This window comes from Rhineura floridana, chromosome 22 (assembly GCF_030035675.1).
Source record: "Rhineura floridana isolate rRhiFlo1 chromosome 22, rRhiFlo1.hap2, whole genome shotgun sequence".
NCBI classification, from domain to species: Eukaryota; Metazoa; Chordata; class Lepidosauria; order Squamata; family Rhineuridae; genus Rhineura; species Rhineura floridana.
The window spans coordinates 2,397,756-2,419,544 of NC_084501.1; the positions used below are offsets into that span (position 1 = coordinate 2,397,756).

General features: G+C 46.1%; 2 protein-coding genes across 7 annotated transcripts in view; one reads left to right on the top strand and one right to left on the bottom strand.

Annotated features, from left to right (window-relative positions):
• The window catches only part of CCT3 (chaperonin containing TCP1 subunit 3), a 28,261-nt gene extending 25,539 nt beyond the window's left edge, over positions 1-2,722 (bottom strand). The window contains exon 1 of the mRNA XM_061606435.1: positions 2,405-2,722. Coding sequence (XP_061462419.1) covers positions 2,405-2,435 — 31 coding nt within the window. The 5' untranslated portion in view covers positions 2,436-2,722. The remainder of the gene's footprint in view (positions 1-2,404) is intronic.
• TSACC (TSSK6 activating cochaperone) lies at positions 2,166-20,663 on the top strand. Of its 6 annotated transcripts, none has more exons than XM_061606438.1 (6): positions 2,166-2,188; positions 5,942-6,022; positions 6,153-6,223; positions 7,634-7,663; positions 17,009-17,167; positions 20,138-20,663. In XM_061606438.1, exons 1-6 carry the CDS (start codon positions 2,175-2,177, stop codon positions 20,362-20,364), a joined length of 582 nt encoding a protein of 193 aa, XP_061462422.1. In that variant the 5' UTR covers positions 2,166-2,174; the 3' UTR covers positions 20,365-20,663. The 6 variants fall into 6 exon arrangements, with proteins under 6 accessions (XP_061462422.1, XP_061462421.1, XP_061462423.1 ...); XM_061606437.1 differs by lacking the exon at positions 2,166-2,188 and adding an exon at positions 2,506-2,965; XM_061606436.1 differs by lacking the exon at positions 2,166-2,188 and adding an exon at positions 2,972-3,250.
• The last annotated feature ends 1,126 nt before the right edge of the window (positions 20,664-21,789 follow it).

Genomic DNA, 21,789 nt, shown 5'->3' on the forward strand with positions numbered 1-21,789 from the left:
CAGGTAACCTAGGAAATCACTTCTCCTCCAGTAACCGTTAAATAACTGCCAATTGGCAGTTAACCAAGCAACCCTAAATTACAATATAGTTACTTGTGATGTTACCATCTTTATTATTTATTTATTACATTTATATCCTGCCTTTCTTTTCATGAGAAACCCAAGGCAGCTCACATATGGTTCCCAAGCGGTCTCCCATCCAGGCACTGACTAGACCTGACCCTGGCCTTATGTGCCTTCAGACCATAGCCTGGGACTTTACAGAACATCTTTGCTGTGGCAGACCTACAATGCACACGTGGCAGCTTCTCAATCCATATACCCCCAATAAAAACCATAGCAGCTTAGAGGTTTTATTCACAGTTCAGCAATATACAAATTTTGTTGAACAAATACTTGTTGAATAAATACACAGTACTAATTGCAAAGTACTTTCCCAAAATAGTATTAATCTTCTCCATGTAAAGAACACACAAAAGGGAATTTTAAGAAGCAGGTTGCAATCCAGTAACTACAAATCTCCATTCTCTCCACCCCCACAAAGACAAGAAAGAATATGGAATTATTCCAGCTATTATGATGACCAAGAAAATAGCCAATATGGCTTATTTATTTTGAATCTAAAGAGACCAAAGGAGACCTAACTCCCATTGTCAATGACATGGGAACCTATTTATCTTATGATATCTGTGTCTGCAACAGAAAGCTGCTCTAAGTAACACCTCCCTCAACACATATACAGCATAGGAAACAGAGCCCAGACACCCTCCCTATTTCAAATCTTTACCCCTAACATCTCCACAACCCGTTATCTGCCACACACATGTGGAGTGTTCTGCACCAGGGATCCACACCCGTATTTGGCAATTCTCTCTATCCACATGTGTCAATCTCATTCTGATTCTCCTTTTATGAATGGAAGGAAGGAGGATTCAACTGGAAATTAATCCCCTACTGGAGGACAGAGTGTAGTAATTCGAACAAAACAGAAAAAAACCACCCTATTAAGAATAGCAAAAAAAGAGGGGCAGGGAAACAGATCCAAGCACATGGGCAATGTCAGGGAGGGAACGGAAGACACTACTGAGGCAAGACACAAAGCAGAAGCATCCGTTCCTATTGCTGTGCACTGCTTTGAGCATCTTAAAAGTGGAAAATAACGCAAGTAAAACATGGCAGTACAGACATGGGAAGAATGAGAAATAGGGCAGAATTCCCTGAAACACAGGTGGGATGGAGCAAGGAGAGATGGTTTAACATAGCGGGAGAAAAAATATTTGGGAGAGTGAGCAAGAGGCAGATCTCAAGACATGGTGTAAGGAGGAGACCAAGGCGAGGAGACCCTCCACTCCCACTCAATGGCTTCCTGACAGAACAGGGTACAGTAGATTAGGACCCCAATGCCTTGAAACAGCTCAGCCCGATATGCAAATACATTACCTGGGAAGGGAGGAGGCAGGTAGCAAGCAGGGAATTATGGGGAACACATAATTGAAGGGAGTAAGACGAAAGTCCCCCTCCCAATACACCCTTTTTGAGTATGGGGGAGTTAAATGAAGCAGGGCATTCTGGGAGGAATTTGGAGAGTGCTGGAGAAATGCCAAACATAGTTTTTGGGAGAGGGAGGGAAAGAGATAAATGAATTATTGGATTGTGAGAGAATTACTGAAGTGGTTGAACAAAGAGGGCTCCTAATAGCCACTTTTGAGGCCTTCTTGGTGGCTGCCTCCGATCTCTGGAGCTCCCTTCCTAGTCTTTCCTGTCCCTGCAGGCTTTGGGGGACTGACTGCAAGGGCTATGAAACAGGGCGCTGTTTTTACTGATTTGCACTTTGTGCTTTTCAAATCGCTACCTTTTAATCAGTTTAATTACGTTTTAATTAACTTCTGTAAGCTTTATTTGTATGTTTTCTTAACTGTATTTGTTTGAGTTTTTGTAAGCCACCTGGAGTCCCACTTCTAGGGGGAAAGCGGGATATAAGTGTATAGAATAAAGAAAAACAAACAAATGAGGAGAATTTAATGGTGAAGAGGAAAGGCTTCTACACTGCTCGGGGGCAGGCAGATAGAAGCAGAAGAGAAGTTGGTGGGGGGCTAGAAAGGGGGCGTCTCTCTCCAATATATATTCTGGCGGCGGTTGGGGAGGGAAACGAACAAAGCAGAGGATTATGGGGGATGGGGGGATCCAGGTAAGGAGCCGGCTCCCACACGCGCTTTCTGACACGTGAAGGAGCCCATTGTGGGGAGGGGGGAACCCTAACCCACACATCCTTTTGGGGGGGGAAGGCTGAAGGAAGGATTTAGGGCGGGGGGATAACTTTGTGGAGCTGCAGGAAGAGCCCCCATTTATGGGCGGGGGGTGCACGCGGGGGCTTCCCTCATCCACCCTCTTCCCTCAGACTCACTGAGCACGAGGACGGGGCGCTGGCCGAGCATCTTCGAGGCGAGGCAGGGCGAGGTGAGGGGGAAGCCGGCGAGGAACCTTCTGGAGGAGGAGGAGGAGGAAAGAAAGAGGAGGGGGAGAGAAAGCGCCGTTTCACCGCGCCCGGACAGCCTAACCCGCCTGCTAAGGCCGCTCCGCCAATCAGTGCCGGCGCCGCCGCAGTAGCGGCCAATGAGGAAGCGGACTCCTCCACGATGGCCCCGCCCTCCGCACTTCCAACAAGATGAGTTGACAGGACAACGAGCTACTCATTCTTCCCTCCCCACCCCTGCGCGTGCGGCGCTTCTCTCTCTCTCTCCCAACAAATGGGGACAGCAATGCGGCTGCGCGTCCCCACTGGGTGCGCCTGCGCATAACGGAACCAGCCAGGCGCGGTGAAGCAATGGCGCCTGCGCAAAGGCGTTGAGGGCGAGGACTGCGCATGCGCACAGACTCCGGTCAGCGGTTGGATGGATGCAGCCTTCCCATCGGCGCTCGCTGCAGCACTTGCCGCACTCCGCTCCCGACCAGTCACACCCCAAAGGCGAGTTTTGGGGGGAACCACAGAGAAGCTTCGGAGTCCTGACTGGCCCGAGCCTAAGCATGATGGGATGTGTGGTCTTGCGTAGTGCCGGCCGGAGGAGCATCATGGGAGTTGGAGTTTCAATCCCAGCCCCGTCAACCCTTCCCCGGCAATCCTCCCCTCCCCGCCGCTGGGCATGATGGGAGCTGTAGTCCGCTCCTTGCCTGTTGGAATCACGACAAGGTTTGAACCGCAGCAAAAAATTAAGACCTCCCCAAAAGAGCTACAGAGATCAGTACAAATAAGGTTCGTTTTAAAGATACCACACAAAAGGAAAATGCACTGGATGGGAGAAGGAAATAAGCAAGCACAAGTTCACATTCTTAATAACAGTTATAAGTTGCAGGCACTCTTCAAAGATTATCTGTTGGTTGCCAGACTTGGTTAGGGCCACCTAGTGGGTTTGTGGCAGAGGCAGGATGTGAGGCAAAACAAAAACAACCCCACCCCCATAACCACACGTTAGAAACTATCTAAAGACCAGGATAAAGGTTATTAAAATAATTTAACACACCCCAAAATTATTAAAATTAATAATATATACAGTAAAAGCAATAATACATAAATCAAACACACCAATAATAAAGACTGCAAATGATAATTGAAACTGCCCATTACGAAGCTAAAGCATGAACCAATTTTATTTTACTGAATGTACTGTTGATACAGAATCTTACAAATCCCAGTGCAGCCCTGTTTTATCTTCGTAAGAACCCTCCTGGAGCAGGCCAATGGAGGCCCATCTAGTCCAGCTTCTTGCTCCCACTGTGGCTAAACGGTTGTCTCTGGGAAGCCCGAAAGCAGAATAGGAGCACAACAGTCCTCTCTCCCCACTTGTGACGTCCAGGAACTTGTATTCAGCCGCATACGATCTCTGATACTGGAGAGAGAACACTGCTAGTAATTATGGGTAGTCTTATCTTCCATTAATTTGTCTGAAGCAATCCAAGTTGGGAGCGAATTCCATACTTTAACCACACGCTGTGTGGACTCCCTTTTGTCTGTCCTAAATCTTCGAGTGCTCAGCTTCTTTGGATAACCTGGGTTCTAGTCTTATGGGACAGGGAGAAAAACTTCTCTTTCCACCTTCTCCACACCATCCATAGCTATGTACACTTCCAAACTAAAAAGCCCCTCAATGTTGTAAGCAATCCTCAGCAGAGTGTGTTCCAGCCCCTCGATAATTTTGGTTGTCCTTTTGTGAATTTTTTCCAGCTCCACAATCACTATTTTGATGTAAGGTGATCAGAACTGTACACAGTATTCTAAGTGCAATTGCACCATATGCATTATGATTATTGGCAATTTTATTTTCAGTTCTTTTCCTAATGATTCCTAATGAACCTGGGCTGACAGAGAGACACCCCTGCCTGCCTCCCCCCAAGAATCTGGAGACAACATTTGTCATGAGGAGCTATGAAGTGCCAGCATTGGTCACATTGCGTCAAGCAACCTTAAGACTTAGACACTTTTTTATTTAACTCAGAAAGCTGAGATGCTGAAGATTGTGCTAATTTCTGCTGCATCTAATACCTAAATGTCGAAGTTTGTGCAAGCTGGAATATGCCTACCCTTCGCCATAGACAGGAGGCGGCTGGTGGCTCCATGTCCTCTTCCATTTTCACAGACAAAACTGGGGGCAGTCTTGTGAAACCCCAATTCTCATACTGCCTGACCCTCACTGCATGTTGTGGAAGGCTCCAGTCTGCCCCCTCTATCCTCGATTAATTTCCTCTGTAATTGTGTAAGAGTATCTTATGCACTTGACGAAAACTGCTGTTAATAACGTGCCCTCAGTTAGGATTGTTCCGCAGCAAGTTGGGCCTGAAGTAAATCTTTCTCTAAGCACCAGGAGCCTCTTCCTCTTTGCCCATCCCCTCGTGGTGGTGTCCTGGCTTTGTGTGTGTGCAATGACACTAGCGATAGAGATAAATTAAGATGCATCTGCCCTCTAAGGGCTTGAAAGCACATGCTCTGTGTACAGGAGGGTCCTGTCATTTCCAGGTAGGGTTGGGAAAAGACCCTGGCCCGGAACCCTGGAGAGCCGCTGTCAGCAAGTGGTGACAGAACTGAGCTGGATGAGAGGTCCCCAACCTTTTTGGACCGAGGGACTTAACTGGAAATCTAAGAAATTGTCACAGGCACTACAAAATACCCATTTCACAGAAGAAAAACTAGTGGTGCTCAGAACCACCCCTTCCTCAAAACGGCAGCTACCAAAACCCAAATAAAACAGACAAAGAAAGCAGGCAAATAACAGGCAACAGAAGCCATCCCCCTTAAAATAGTAACAGGTAGTAGCAATAATAATAATGATAATAGCCAGAAGACCTTGGTGGGCTCCAAGGAGTGATGCCCGTGGCGGTCATGGACAGCCCATTGGGGACATCTGGAGGGCCACAGGTTGGCCATCCCTGTTGTGGGCCAGTGGGCCACTGGTCTGGCTCAGAATAAATCAGCTCCCTCTGTCTCTCTCACTCTCAGAGTGAACGTCCAAACCAGCCTTCCCCAACCTGGCACCCTCCAGATGTTTTGGACTCAAAAGTCCCATCAGCCCCAGCCAGCATGGCCATCAACTCCCTGATGGGAGTTGGAGTCCAAAACATCTGGAGGGTGCCAGGTTGGGGATGGCTGGTCGAGGACTGAGACTCTGAGGAGGATGCAGAACCCCGAAGAATGACAACACAAGCAACTCACCCCAGATTGCAAAAACAAAGCGAAAAGAGGGGCAGTGACTGATCGGAGGGGGGAGGTGCCCCCAAACGGGCTGTTTTGCCAGGGGCAGCGGGCGTGTATGCTGTGGGACTGGGGGCTGAGCTGGAACAAACCCCAAAGGCCTCTCCAAGGTTTGCCTCTGACATGTCAAGCAGCTGTCAGCCTGGGAATGGAAGGACCCTGTTGAGTGTGCTCTAATCTTTCATTTATTTCTAACCACAGCAGCATGAAACCAGAAAGACACCGGAAGACCTTCTTGACCCTAAATAAGAAACATAAGCCTCTCCCTCCGGTCCATATGAAAGGGGAGTTGCTTTCCAATCTTGGATCTCATTCTCCCCCCCCCTTATTTTTTCATCCCCCCATCAACGTTCTTGGAAGATCCCGCTTGTTATACTAATAACCATTCCCTTCCTTCCTCTCCTCCTGTTCTAGGTACAAGTTCCAGTCCTGTTCGGATGGAGCCAGAGGTCAACCCCCAGGATGAGAAGCAGCATCGCAAAAGTAGGTTAGACCCTGGCCTTTCCCCCTTCTCCCCCAGCTGACACTTTAAAGCAGAGATGGGCAACCTTTATCAGTCCAAGGACCAGATTTCCTTGTGGACAACATTCCGGGGGGGGGGGGACACGTGCCAGTAGTGGAGGGGGCCAGAGACAAAAGGGAGCAGGGCAACAGATGTGACTCATATTTTTTTATGCACACATCCAGGAAAGCAAGAGATAGAGTTCGAGGGCCATTCTATGCTGGGAAGTAGGGTTGCCAGGTCCATGGCCTGAGACTGATCCTGTATCTTTAGGAGAAGAGAAAGTCAGCCAAGTGCAGGTGTTCTTGCAACGCTGTAATGGGAAAAACCACAAGGTGGAATTCTCCCTTCCCTCTGCACAACGTTTAAAGATACAGAAGACCTCTTGGAGGATGGGCCTGGCAACGAAGAGGTCTTCTGTATCTTTAAAGGTTGTGGAGGGGGAAGGGAGAATTCCACCTTGTGGTTTTTCCCATTACAGAGTTGCAAGAACACCTGCACTTGGCTGACCTTCTCTTCTCCTAAAGATACAGGATCAGTCTCAGGCCATGGACCTGGCAACCCTACTGGGAAGTGTCCCAAGGGCCAGAGAGAGAGGACTGGACTGAGGTTCCCCACCCCCTGTTTTAAACAAAAAACAATGTCCACTTAAATGGCATATACACCCTCCCATGGATGTGCCAGGCCAAGCGGTCCAGAGGCAAGCAAGCCCTCATAGATGGGGGCCCCAGAAGCAGCTGCTCAAATAAAAGCGCCAGGACCGAGTCAGTAGCTGGATGGGGCCAGGTGGTACCAGATTTCCCTTAAAGTTTAGTTATTTATTGGACTGTTTTAGTTGAAAGTAAGCCCTGAGAGCAAGAGCTTGTTTTTTCCCTCCAAAAGTTGCCATAAATTTGCATCAATACATATAGATTTGCATATGTAAATTGTGTCATGGGCCTGCGCCCTGAGTCTACTAATTAGATTGTTTGACGTTATCTTTGTGTTCATCCAGGTCATTTTCCTAAATGTGTTTTAAAAGGAAAAGGTTCCATGGTGCTTTCCCTTGTCCTATTTTATGGCTGCACAGTAGTTTAGACCTGAGCTGTTCAGCAGCTGAGATGCAGTACAATTGACTGCTAAGGACTTGCAAGATAACTCTGGTCTTGTAAAGAATTTAGGCTTGATGTAGGCTCTTGTGTTCTGCCAGGCTTATTAAAGGCCCCAGAGCTAAATCTGGAAGATCAGAGAAAAGTACTCCATAGCTTTTCTTGACTGAAAGACATCAAAACTAAGGGTTCCATATTTATATATTTATAGAGAAATGAGAAGAATACTTATTAAATAAATGAAAAGAGCAACCTGTTCACCCCAGTAAATGACTATAGTAACAATCATCTTATATTTTTCAGATACACCAAGAAGATCCTCGCATGTCCCACGTAGGTATTTTTGCATCTGGGGAATGATGCAATGAAAGACAATAACTTTCACTTGGGTTTTCAACTTTTCAACCAACCACTGCAGCTGTGTCTTTAAAAGCGGTTTGATGTGCAAGAATTAGCAATGAAGCTTTCCTTGGCATGGAGATAAAAGTGACTGCGCTCTTTCTGCAACAGATCAAGCTGTTGTTATTGGTGCAATTGGCAGCCCAAGATCCCTAATTGATTCCTAGTGAGGGAGAGATGTGAGCATCAGCTTAACCCTCTCTTTGAAAGCAGTGGGACAGATGCATATTTATTTTGGAACAAATCCCATTGTGTTCACTGGAATTTGCTCACAGATAACTGTGTACAGGATTGCACCCTAAACATTGCTCAGCATTGAATATTCTCAATTGTAGTTTTCAGATCCGGAAAAATAATAATCATTTCAGAAAAAAAGATTTGGCAAAACAAAATGGAATGATTTCTTCTCAGAGAAGAGAAATATGACATTTGTTTCAATTTAATTTTAATACTGTATTTTAAAATTGCTGTAACCCACCCTGGGAGCTTGCAGTGAAGGGCAGGTAAGAAATCAAAATAATAATGATGATGATATGGCAAGAACCCTCTCCTGGAATTAATATTTTCAGTTCAGATCCCTTCTGAATGTACACTGTAGAACATATAATTTTTTGAGAGAATATAAAACATATATTAAAATTCCAAAATGTATAAATTACTGCTGAAATATGATATTGAGTCAGAACAAGTTAAGGATTATGTGATTAAACGGGCTCAGGATGTAGCGGGAAAAATACCTCAGTCAGTGTTTGGGAATATAATGGTGTAGTGCTCATAGGTTTTTGCTGAATACTGCTATAAGAAAAAATTGTTCATAGGTAGATCATATATTATTTCAGTGTTGTTAAATAAAATAAATAAAATATTCATCTATTTGCTAGAAAAGTGGCGGAGAAGGAGGTGGTGACTTCTTTCATGTGGTAGGAATGTGCAGTGACCTCTGTGATGCGTCCTTCCCTGGCTCTCCCTATCAGGTTCCTACCTGCTCGTGGTTACTGCCTGTCTCTAGGCACCACCAGGGACTCCACCAGTCCGGACCGCACTCTCTTATGATTTACCTATCCGCTCTAGCACAGATCTCAACAGATCCCCCTGCTAGGCAACCACCAGTAACGTCCCAATACTAGTATTCCCAGAGACTCTGAATACTGGTATTGTTACTCTCTTCACCGCTGCCACCATTTGTTACAGTTCCCCTTCAGCCTTGGTCATTACCTTACCCTCCCTTCTGGTCTGTGAAACCCCAGCCAAGGATCAGGCCTTTGGTAAACCAAATTAAGTATTTATTACAGATAACAAAGCTAACAAGATTAACAAGATTTCTTCTTAAGGCACATAAGCATATGGTTTTACTCAATACTAATCCGAACTCCACCTCCCTCCTGGCAAACAACTCTCTAAACCCCACCAAGCAACCCACTCAGTTCTCTTCTCCCCCCCCCCCGATTCCACTCTCACTCTTCCTTTTATACATTCACCCATTTTAAACACTCAGCCAATCATCTCGCATTCTACTGCCCATTCACTCCCCCTCCTCTTTCACTCCACTTACCATGTATCTTCTAAAACAACAACACTTACCATATATACATTAATATAGGAACATCACATTTCCCCCCCCCCTTAAACAACAGCAGAGTATTATTCCTGTTCCAGGATTTATACGTCGCGTTAACAAATAAAAGTCTCTATGGGGAAAATGTCTTTCTTTGTTCCTCTGTCTGGTCACGTCACTGCAGTCCCAGCCACTTGCCTGGAAAGTCCATCGGCCAGTACATTGTCCTTGCCTTTGATGAACTGGAAGTCCACTTGATAGTCCTGTAGGGCCCAGGACCACCTCTGCAGCATAGTGTTATGGTTTTTCATAGTCTGCAACCATAACAAGGCCCGATGATCCGTAGTCACTGTGAATCTTTGTCCCCACACGTATGGGCGCAACTTGTTCAGTCCCCACACGACCGCTAGGCACTCCTTCTGGACCGATGAATAGTTTCTCTCCCTCGGCGTCAGCTTGCGACTCAGGTACGCCACTGGATGTCTGGTGCCTTCTCTCTCCTGTAGCAAGATGACTCCCAGCGCCAGGTCCGACGCATCTGTAGCCACGATGAATGGTTTCTCATAGTCTGGTGCTATTAATATGGGTCCTTGGCACAAGGCTTGCTTCAGTAGATCAAAAGCCTTCTGACATTCATCCGTCCATACCACACGCTCAGAACACTTCTTCTTTGTTAATTCATGCAAGGGGGTTGCTATTTCCCCAAAGTTTCTCACAAACTTCCTATAAAATCCAGCCACACCCAGAAATGCCCTTACTTGTTTTTTGGTTAAGGGATCGGCCACGCTTGTATTGCCTCCACCTTGCTCCATAAGGGGGTGATTTTCCCACTCCCCACCTTATGTCCTAAATAGATTACTTCCTGTAGTCCAAACTGGCATTTCTTAGCTTTTATTGTGAGGCCTGCTTTTCTTAAGGCCTCCAATACTGTTGTCAGGTGTTGGACATGCTCAGGCACCGACTTGCTAAAAATGGCTACGTCATCGATATAGGCCACTGCAAAATCTGACATGCCTCGCAACACAGTATTGATTAGCCTCTGAAATGAACTTGGTGAGTTCCTTAGTCCCATGGGTAAGGTCACAAACTCATATAACCCATCTGGTGTACTGAAGGCAGTTTTGGCTCTGGATTGCTCGTCTAGTTCCATTTGCCAAAATCCTTTACAGAGATCTAGTGTAGAGATAATGGTTGCTGCCCCCAATAACTCTAACATTGCGTCTACCCTAGGCATAGGATACGCATCTGGGACAGTAATTTTATTGATTAGCCGATAATCAATGCAAAACCTTGTCGTTCCATCTTTTTTCGGAACCAGGACAATACTTGAGGCCCAGGGACTGATGGATTCCCTGATCACTCCTAATTCCAGCATATCTTCCACCTCCTTTTTGATCTCATTCAAAACTTTCCCATTCACATGGTACGGAACAGATCTGATTGGGGCATGATCTCCAGTATCAATGGAATGTATAACTATACTGGTTCGGCCAGGTTTGTTGCTAAAGAGATTCCTATAGGTTTTCAAAACTCTCAGAATCTCTTCTTTTACTTCCTCCTTTACCTCCTCTGACCATTCCACTTGATCTACCCCTCCTTTGTCTTTGCTTTCCTGTACCAAATCTGGAAGTTCAGGCCCACTTCCCTCAGGGAATAAGGTAACTTGCAACACCTGTGCATCCCTGGTATGGTAAGGCTTCAACATATTTACATGAACCACTTTGCTTTTGTTTAATTGGTCTGTGGTGATTACATACGTCACTGTGTCAAGCCTTTCTCTGATGGTATATGGTTCTTCCCAGTTAGCCTGTAATTTGTCATGTTTCCTGGGTATGAACGCCATAACCATATCTCCCACATCATACACACGTTCCCTGGCTGTTCTGTCATACCAGTAACATTGCTTCTCCTGTGCTTGACTCAAATTCTCTTTCACCACTTCCATCATTTGTTTCACTGGTTCACATTCACCCTTTCTCTCAGCAGGCATCCACAGTCTATATAAAATCCCATTTTCACACACAACTTGATTCCTCAGTTTGTCAGTGAAAGGAATCTGTTGGGTCAGGGCTTGTTCCTTTATCTGCTTCAAACTTATATCTTTATGCAGCTATTCCCTGAATTGATCTGCTTCTTCCCCAGAGACCACTTGATACAGTTTGTCTCCTTCACCAGGCCTCCTAGTGGTTGCTATGGTGACCTGAGGCTGGTTAACAGATTCCACCCTGTTTGTTTCAGCCCCCCTTAATATGGCTTCTTTTTCTCTGCCAAGTTGCTGTCTGGTCACTACATAGATCTTTCCTTGGGTGCCCATTACATCCCTTCCCAGTATTACTGGTTCTTGTTGCTGGGCATTAATGCCTACTTTATATCGGCCCTCTCAGCCTCTCCAAGTCATTTCCACCAGGGCCACAGGCAAACTTTCTGGTTGACCTCTCACTCCTTGGATAGTCACAGTTTCCTGAGGTAATATTACCTCAGATTTTATTAAATCTGGCCTCAGCAATGTCTGAGCGGCACCAGTATCAAGCAATGCCCAATAATTTGCCCCTTGTACACTCACTTCCTCTCTCAGACTTGAATCAAGGTCTGTTACTTCTGTCCAGTTTATCTGGCAGAACTGAACCTTTTTCGCTGTTTCTAAAGCCTTGGGCTCTGTTTTCACTGCCCTTGTCTGAGCAGGATTACTAATGGGGTTGGCAACCTCACATTGAAAACGTAGGTGCCCCGGTCTACCACATTTGTAGCATAATTTCTCCTCACTTTTAGGGTACACAGATCCACTCTGGGGTGTCCTGTGCCCTTCAGATTTTAATGGAGGACTCACTCGCTGTGGTACCACATCCCTTCTGCCAGCACTATATGGTCTGGGTTTAAACTCTCTTGATGTTTTCCCCACCCAGCCAGTTCTATTGGAGGCGAAGTGATCCGCCATCTCTGCGGCCTCCTGCACAGATGTAGGGGAACGGTCTTTGACCGGGAGCCTTATTTCTGGTGGTAACTGATGGTATAATTGATCCAGTATCAAGAGGCTTTTCACCTCTTCCACTGACTGAGCTTTGGCACTACTCATCCACTTTCCAAATATATCCATCAACTTTGCTCCCAGTTCCACAAAAGACCTCCCTGTCTGTATCTGGGAATTTCTGAAAAGCTTTCTAAAATAATCAGGCCCCAGTCTGAATCTTTTAAACACTGCTTCTTTGAATTCAGCATAGGTGACGGGCCTGTCTGAGGGGAAATATTGGTATACCTCAGCCAATTCCCCTTTAATCAGATTTGATAAATACTGCATGTATTTATCTTCAGGTAGCCCCCACAACTGAGCTGCTTTTTCAAAGGTGCTGAGGTAAATTTGAGGATCTTGACCAGGCTCATAGACAGCAAAGTCCTTTGGAGTAATTTTTATTTTTGCTCCATCTCTGTCCTTTCTTCTTTCATCAGAATGAAACTTCTCTCTTTCAAATTTTAACTTTTCTACTTGTAATTCGGCATCCACTGCTCGTTGCTTCTCCCTCTTCTCAAACCCCATTCTCATTCTCTCAGTTTCCATCTTCAACTTCTCAGCTTCCATCCTCAATCTCTCAGCTTCCAACTCTCGCTGTTTATCTTTTTCCTCAGCCTCAAAGACCCGCTGCTTTTCTTTCTCATCAGCCTCCCTCCTCAATCTCTCAGCTTCCAACTCCCTCTGCTTGTCTTTTTCCTCAGCCTCCCATCTTAACTTCTCTCTCGAGTACTCTATATAAGCGGGATTGCTTAAATATCCTTCTGGGGTCTCTTCTCTGACAGGTTGTTTTTGCTGGGCAGTTGCAAATCCTGTAAGTGCTACCCTCAATTCATCTACCCCTTTACCCTCGTGAGGTAAATTGAATGTTATGCACTTCTCCACCAGCTCCTCTCTTTTCATTTTTATATATTCAGCCATGGTGTTTGAGTTCACTCACTCTTTGCCACACACTCTTTGCCAGTCACTCTCACAAGAAATCTTGTTTTGTTATTTCTGTTTGCCACACCACTGTATCTGGATTCTCTGTTGTTCGTATCCCACCGCTACTGACACCACGTGTGACGTAGTCTCCTTTGTTCGTATCCCACCGCTACTGCCACCACATGTGATGCGTCCTTCCCTGGCTCTCCCTGTCAGGTTCCTACCTGCTCGTGGTTACTGCCTGTCTCTAGGCACCACCAGGGACTCCACCAGTCCGGACCGCACTCTCTTATGGTTTCTCTCCCCGCTCTAGCACAGATCTCAACAGATCCCCCTGCTAGGCAACCACCAGTAACGTCCCAATACTAGTATTCCCAGAGACTCTGAATACTGGTATTGTTATTCTCTTCACCGCTGCCACCATTTGTTACAGTTCCCCTTCAGCCTTGGTCATTACCTTACCCTCCCTTCTGGTCTGTGAAACCCCAGCCAAGGATCAGGCCTTTGGTAAACCAAATTAAGTATTTATTACAGATAACAAAGCTAACAAGATTAACAAGATTTCTTCTTCAGGCACATAAGCATATGGTTTTACTCAATACTAATCCGAACTCCACCTCCCTCCTGGCAAACAACTCTCTAAACCCCACCAAGCAACCCACTCAGTTCTCTTCTCCCCCCCCCAATTCCACTCTCACTCTTCCTTTTATACATTCAGCCATTTTAAACACTCAGCCAATCATCTCGCATTCTACTGCCCATTCACTCCCCCTCCTCTTTCACTCCACTTACCATGTATCTTCTAAAACAACAACGCTTACCATATATACATTAATATAGGAACATCACAACCTCCCCCCCCCAAAATCTGGAAATTAATCAAGACTCAAATGTCATATTTTAGACATTAGATAAATATATTAGATACCACTGACCCAGTGTTTTTTCTTTTAAACCCCATTTGGCCTGCCAGTCCTCACCACAGCAAGTCTGTTTTCTGAGGGAAAAACCACACAACTGACATCATATGTGATGTCTAGTGTGAGGACAGGTAGGGGCAGGATTCGATCGGCTGCTTGTGACGTGTATCCAACCCCACGGAAGCATGATTGAACAGGATTGGGCTAAGAAAAGGTTCACCATCCCTGTGTTAAACTGTACAAATGCTTATACAAGGACATAAGAAACTGGCATCATACATAGTGTCAGCAGCAAAAAGTTTGTTTCTGAGATCTGTTAATGTGGGAGTGAACCTTGAAGTTCATTCATTAGCTCAGAAGAGAGGAGAGGAGAGACAAAGACAAGATAAATTTGCAAAAAATTGGCAAGCCTTTATTAAATCTAGCAAATATTTGAGGCTAATCCAAATATACAAGTATTGCAGTTTTACATTGCTTTGAAGTCAGGTTTGATGAAGATGATTAAATTATTATTTATGCTATTGTCAAAGGTTATGATAGAGATGCTTGTCCCTCCCCCCCCCTTTTCACTTTGGTTATTTCCTTTTGAAATAAAATGCAAGTTTGTATTTAATTTTGTAAACATTTTGTAATAGTAATTCTGCAGATGTTGTATTTAAATTTGGCTTTATTTTTTCCTTGGATAAAAAAGAGTGTGTATTTGTAGGGGAAGTGCTTAACATTGGCTGGATTGTGCCCCTGTTTTTGGTGGCTGCTTCTTCTAACCACCACAGAGCCTTACTTTATTCTTGGCTCAATCATTGCTTATTGACAAAAATAGCATTGTTGTGACTGGGAACAGATGCAGCCGCCCAGGTCCTTGCTGGGGCTCCCACCTTTTCAACTGGCTCCTCCTTGTGCACCCCCCAGCACCTGCTGGCATCAGCAGGTGATGCCCTTCTCCAAGCTTTGAAAAGGAGCACCTGTTGGTTTTGGCACATGAAGCCGCTGTGAACGACAGAAGAAGAGGCAAAGCTGGTTTATTTCTGGTCAGCTGGCAACCCTACCGCTCAGCTGGATGAATGCTGCTCTTTCCCATGCAAGAGGACAAGATAGTTAATTGCACCTTTGATCCAAAGGGCTGAGGCTTCTCTATCTCCAGGACAGGAGGAGTTTTTGTTTTGTTTCGCTCAGCTGTTCTGTGGGGCTCAGCTACTTGGCAGATTCTTTAGAACTTCAGTGAAAACTGATACTATTCCTGCCTGGAAGTTCACTACTACAGGAGTCGCCAACATAGCACCCTTGGGCACTGTTATGCCCACCAGTACGTCCTATGACTCCTGTTAAATGTCTCAGTAAATATCTCCTCAAATATCCACAATGCCAAAAAGACTACTTGCTCTTCCTGCTCAGTTCTTGTTTACACAGGCCATGCCATTCCTACATTGAACATGCTCCCTTAAACACACCCACTTTGCATTGGATGCAAGGACTGAACACCATTTGGAACAGAGGAGAGCTACAGAGAGTTTCTCTATGTGAGCAAGTGGTGGGTGGTGGTGGCTGATTACTTTTCCCCAATGATGTGGGGGGGGGGGAGATACCCGCACCATTTTATGGTCCTGCCTCTTCTTTTGCTCTTTCAGTTGTGGCAGCTGTTGTGTGTTAAGCCATGCTGCCCATGGCAGCCATTTTCTGACTGGCACCCATAGCACTTTCTCAGAATTCCAAGTGTGGCCACTAGCCCCCAACGGTTGGCGAATCTAGTAACTGTGCCATTGTTGCTGAAAACCGCTGCCATGCATTTAGCTCTCCTTCCAGCCTGCAATGTCTAGTGCAGTGGTTCCCAACCTACGGGCCGGGAAGTAATCCAGAGGGGGCCGTGAACAGTAAAGAAATGAATTATTAATTTTTTTAAAAAGTCTTCACTCCTTCTACACTGTCTGCTTTCCGCTGCCGCTGCAGATGACACCTCCCCCTTGCTCCAAACGAGAGGGGAGGCCTTTTGCTGAAGCGCCAGAGCGTCTTTCAGGCGCACTAAGGGCAGGCATCTGCCTATAAAATACATGGCAGATGCCAAAGGTGACTGAGGGTGGAGCTACCAGGAAGAAGAGGGAATTACTAGCACTGATTCCCGTCTCCTTGCACTGCTGCTACTGACAGTGCCCTTACTTAGAATGAGAGGAGAGGGCTTTTTGTGAAGCAAAAAGAAGCAAGCCTGCAAAGAAAGGCTGCTTTCCCCCTTCCTTCCTGGCAGCCAGCCCGCCTCCCTGGGGGGAGGGGGTCACAATTTTTTTTCAGCTTATAAAGGGGGTCCCGTGCCCATAAAGGTTGGGAACCACTGGTCTAGTGCATCTTAAAATACTTTCCTATTTTTCCCTCACACAGGACAGAGGGAATGTCTTTTCCAAGACAATGCCTGCTACTCAAAATAAATGACGCTTCTTGCACAAGGCAATTGTTTTTTTTATCCGTATGAAAAGACATGCAGATTTAACCAATTAACATCTCGGTCCAGCAACTATAACTATATGTTATATTTACAGTGTGGAATTTATTCTTGTATTGTAATATTTACTATTTCTTATTTTTTATTACGGTTGTATTACTTTTGTTTGAAATTGTCTTGCAATTGTTTGCTTTCGTTACAATTTATCTCAATTACTGTGTTTTTGCTTTCTTGTTGTAAGTCGCTTTGAGTTCTACGGTTGAAAAAAAGCGACTAACAAATGCCAGTAATAAATAGTAATAAATAAATAAACTAACCCAGCTCATATGATCAACTGAGCTGAGGTTACTTTTAATGGAGTGAGAGCCCGAGTGATTTGATCCCAGGATTCCAAACATCTTGGCCATGCAACATGTTTCATTCTCTCCCCACCCTTCTCTCTCCCCAGGGGAAGACTTTGAAGGCCCTCCGCCTCCTTCTTTTAAGCCTCTATGTCCTGCCAAGCCCTCGCCCAGTTTTCTGGAACTCCCGTCCACTCAGTGGAGGCCCAGCCCAGGCCTGCCGTATACCCAGACTGCTCGGATAGGGAAAGTAAAACGACATTTCTGTAAGTTAGGGAAACCTCCTCATACTTCACACACGTGTGTGGAGTCAACTTAGAGTTGCCACTTAGGCATTGCTAAAAAGGGGGACACAGATTTCTCGAAAGTTTGTATATGCTCATTCCTGTGTATATGTTAAGGAGAATGTAATTTGAGCAGTTAATGTGCATAATAACTGGGCATTATGCACATTCACCAGGCCTCATGGAGAATGTGCACATTAACCTTCCACAAGGAGGGAATTGTGCACATTTCCCAGTCAATGTACATAATCTCCAACAGGCTTTTGGGAATGTGCATATATCACTGAAATTTTGTACAATCTCTGGCCATTATGCATGATCTCCAATAGGCCTTGGGGAATGTACATATGTTGACTGCATTTTGTACATTCCCCAGGAAATATGCACATTCCCCAAAGCTTGTGTGTGCAAGCCGGGCCCTCACTGGTAAATCCAGGTTTGTAAACTGCAGAATGGTAAAATATTCAGGGGCAAGCAGGACCACCACAATGCAATCTGTGTGGAGGAGCTGCCCTTGAAAAGCATTTGGCAGCCCAAATCCCAACAGGGTGGATCTTCAGGGGCTTTTTATACCAATGCTCGAAGGCTCCCTGTTCTCTCTGAGTTTTAATTTACGGAGCCCAGAATCGCTTAGGTCCAGCCCTAGTTACTCATAGCCTAGCTTAAAATTGGAAGGGACCCTTGAGCTTATCTAGTCCCACCCCAAACTCACTGCAGGAATCTTGCAACTGAAGCATCCTTGGGGCATGGCTGTCCAGCCTCCTTTTATATACCTCCAGCAAAGAAGGGTGCACAACTTTTGTCCTGAGGCAATCTGTTCCACTGTTGCAACAGCAGTTATTACCTTTAGGAAGTTTCTCCTCCAATGTTTAGCCAAAATCTGTTTCCTTGCTATTTCCTCACATTTGTTTTAGTCCTGCCCTCTGTTGGAGCAGGTGGCCTCAAAAGAGGGTGGATTCTTTGTTAGAGATCTTGATGCACCTCTCAGGGATGCTGTCGTGGATTTCTTGCACCAGCAGGGGGATGGGCAACAGGAGTTCGCCTGAGGAAGAACTCTCTGTGTGTGTACACACTGAGGCAGCAAGCGTTTGAGAAATGCATTCTGGGGAACAACAGATTATAGCCTTTCCAGCTATAAGTGCTTTGGATCAATGAATACTGTGGGACAGGGGTGATATGAGGATGACATTGTGTGTACAGCCCCCCAAAATGCACCTGCTTGCTGCGCTGGATGCACATTAACACACAGTGTGCACCCAGCCTGACACATCGAATCATAGAATAGTACAGTTGGAAGGGGCCTATAAGGCCATCAAGTCCAACCCCCTGCGCGATGCAGGGATCCAAATAAAAGCATTCCCGACAGATGGCTGTCCAGCTGCCTCTTGAACGCCTCCAGCGTCGGAGAGCCCACCACCTCCCTAGGGAAGTGGTTTCATTGTTGTACCACTCTAACAGTTGGGAAGTTTTTCCAGATGTTCAGCTGAAATCTGTCTTCCTGTGACTTGAGCCCATTATTCCGTGTCCTGCACTCTGGGATGATTGAGAAGAGATCCCGGCCCTCCTCTATGTGACAACCTTTCATGTACTTGAAGAGTGCTATCATATCTCCCCTCGGTCTTCTCCAGGCACATTGAACTGTGCTTAGAACAGGCAGCTGGCATAGATGTCTGAGTCGCAGTGTAATGCACTTGTGGCAGCTCTGTCTAAGGCAGAAAGAGGTCTTTTCCAACCCAACTGCCTGAGATGCTTTTAGGAGGAGATACCAAGGACTGAAACAGGGTGCCACCTTCTGCATGCAAAACATACACTCTCCCACTGAGCTGTGACACCACCAAAGTTCCAGCATTCATTCCGTGTCAGGCTGTTGGTCCATCTAGTCTGGCACTCCACTCTGACCAGCAGCAGTGTTTGCCAGCCCAACTACCTAAGAGCTTTTGAACCAGGGACCTTCTGCACTTCACTGAAGGTGACCTCTTAATGATGCCATTTCTGCATCGGGCTTGGACAGCCAGGGCACTACAAGATGAGTTCTCTCTGTCTCCCCCCCCCCATTGCAACAGATGCCTGATCACCTTTTAGAAGTCTTGTTGTGAGGCCTCTACAGGGGGCGCCCATGGCACAATGGCACCCTTGAGGACTTCTCCTGGCACGCACAAAGCCTCTGAACCAGAGCTTGGAAAAGTTACTTTTTTGAACTACAACTCCCATCAGCCCAATCCAGTGGCCATGCTGGCTGGGGCTGATGGGAGCTGTAGTTCAAAAAAGTAATGTCTAAGCTCTGCTGTGAACCCTCAGTCACTGTGCTCTCCCTCCCTTGAAAAGTGCACCGAGCTGAAGGAGGATGAGTGACGCTCTCTCCCACTTCCTACTGGACAGCCACCTGTCAAGGATGCTCTAACTTGGATTCCTGCATGAAGCAGGGAGTTGGATTCAATCGCCTAACAGGCCCCTTCCAACTCTGCTTGTCTATGGGCTCCTGCTGGAAGGAAGGGCGGGATATAAATATAATAAATATAAATAAATAAATAAAATTCCTCCGTTTCAGCTCTAAGTGCTTTTCAAGGCTCAGATTAATTCTACTAAATTGGACTTTTACCCAGATCCCTTTGAAAAATCAAAGTATGTCAGCACTTTCTCTCTTCCTGTATTGGGGGGGGGGAGAAGTGACCAGAAAGGGTGGCACCCATAGCAGTCACTCAGAAATCCAAATGTGCCCATCAGCCTAAAAAGTATGGTGCCTCGTTCCTCAGGATTAAGATGGGTAAGGGTGGAGGGAAAGTTCACTGGATTAGACAAAACATTACTCTGTTTTGCTGATTATTTTTGCTTCCTTTTTGCTTCGGTACCTACCCCACAAGCTTTTGGGATGAGGGCAGGTGAGAAAGCTAAGTAAGTAAGAGCCCAGAGAGCCAGACTTCCCCTGCAATCTGTCCTCCTTTCCCTTCCCAGCTCCTGAACATCAGCCCCAGGAATGCTTTGGCCTGCTCGAGTGCATGCACAACAACATCCAGACCCAAACGCAGATTGCACAGGCGCAGCTGTCCCTCCTTGAAGGCATGCAAGAGTCCATGAACATCCTCCTTTCCAGGCAGGAGAAGCAAAACCAGGAGCTGATGGGACTGTCGGATCAACGCACCCCGAAGGGCTCCGCCTCCTCTCCCCGCCCCACCAGCTAGCAGCATGTGCACCTGCCCTTCTGTCCAACTCAGCGCCTTCGCAGACTACCTAGAGCAGAGGTAGCCAGCCTGGTGCCCTCCAGATGTTTTGGACTACAATTCCCATCACATTGGCTGTGGCTGATGGGAGCTGTAGTCCATAATATCTGGAGGGCAACAGAGCAACCACATACCTCCTATCGCTTACTGTGACAGTATACAGTATATTAGTAGTGGTTGTAGAATTTGATTTTTTCTGTGCTAGCTGGCAGTATTATGCAGTGTGGGAAGAAGCGATTCAAAATAAACATGATTCTGTACTGTGACCTTTTCATTTTCTACATCTCTCATTCAGAAGAGTATGGAAGTGGAAGGAATCTCAATGTACATATCTAATATATATCACCATAGCAGTAGATTATCTAGGGAGCCAATTCCCTTGGGAGGTGGTCAGCTCTCCAACACTGGAGGCATGCAAGAGGCAGCTGGACAGTCACCTGTCGAGGATGCTTTAAGCTGGATTCCTGCATTGAGCAGGGGGTTGGACTGGATGGCCTTTTAGGCTCCTTCCAACTCTATGATTCTATGATGGGTTACATAATTCAGCCTGCTTGCCTAATGCAAGATTTTTAAAAAACACAGTTGCCTCTAAATACTGATTGCAATTTAGCAAAGACAGGTATCAGGGGTATGCTTTATTATATATACTTTGCGATTACATCTTTTGTTATTTCATTTTGACTGCAGGATCTTTCTGGGCCAGATCATGACTAGGATCAGATCACAAGTCCACTTTAGAATCCACGTCCTGCAGACCCCATTATGAGATGATCTAGGGGCTGCAGCAGTGCCTCCCTTTTACTTTCATTTTTATTCCTTTTGCAAAGGTCCAGAAGTCATCCCGTCGCTCACAGCCTGGGGCAGCTAGCACATGGCGTTTGCAGCTGTTGTACACTCTGAACGGCATACAGCAAGTCCCCAATGGGTGTGACAGGACTTGACAATGTTCCATCCTCTCAGAGGGAATTGTGCTGGGGAAAACTGGTCTACACTGGGGGGGGGTAGTTCCCCACCCTACTTAAAGGGGGAGAGGAACATGGCTGTCCTCATGTGTAAAAACTGGTCACTGGCTGTCCAGGATTGCAGGCAGAGGTTCTACCATAGATCCTTTACTAGAGGTGCCAGAGACTGAGATTTAAACTGTCAACACACTAGTGGCCAGATCAAAGCGTTGGAGGGGGAATGGTTGATATGCCAATCAGTTGCAAAATTATTATTATATATTATCTTTCTATTCCCAGAAGGAGCCCAGGGTGGCAAACAAAAACACAAAAAACCCCACTGTAGAACATCTTAAAAGCAGAGTAGGGTTCGAATCCCCCCACAGCCACGAAGCTCACTGGGTGACCTTGGGCCAGTCACTGCCTCTCAGCCTCATGAACACCC

What these genes read in the sequence shown, in the direction of transcription:
- TSACC (XM_061606436.1), top strand. Translation starts at nt 3,141, where the DNA reads ATGATGGGAGCTGTAGTCCGCTCCTTGCCTGTTGGAATCACGACAAGG. An exon ending in TGAGAAGCAGCATCGCAAAA is followed by an intron (nt 6,224 to 7,633) that starts GTAGGTTAGACC and finishes TATATTTTTCAG; the next exon opens with ATACACCAAGAAGATCCTCG. An exon ending in AAGATCCTCGCATGTCCCAC is followed by an intron (nt 7,664 to 17,008) that starts GTAGGTATTTTT and finishes CTCTCTCCCCAG; the next exon opens with GGGAAGACTTTGAAGGCCCT.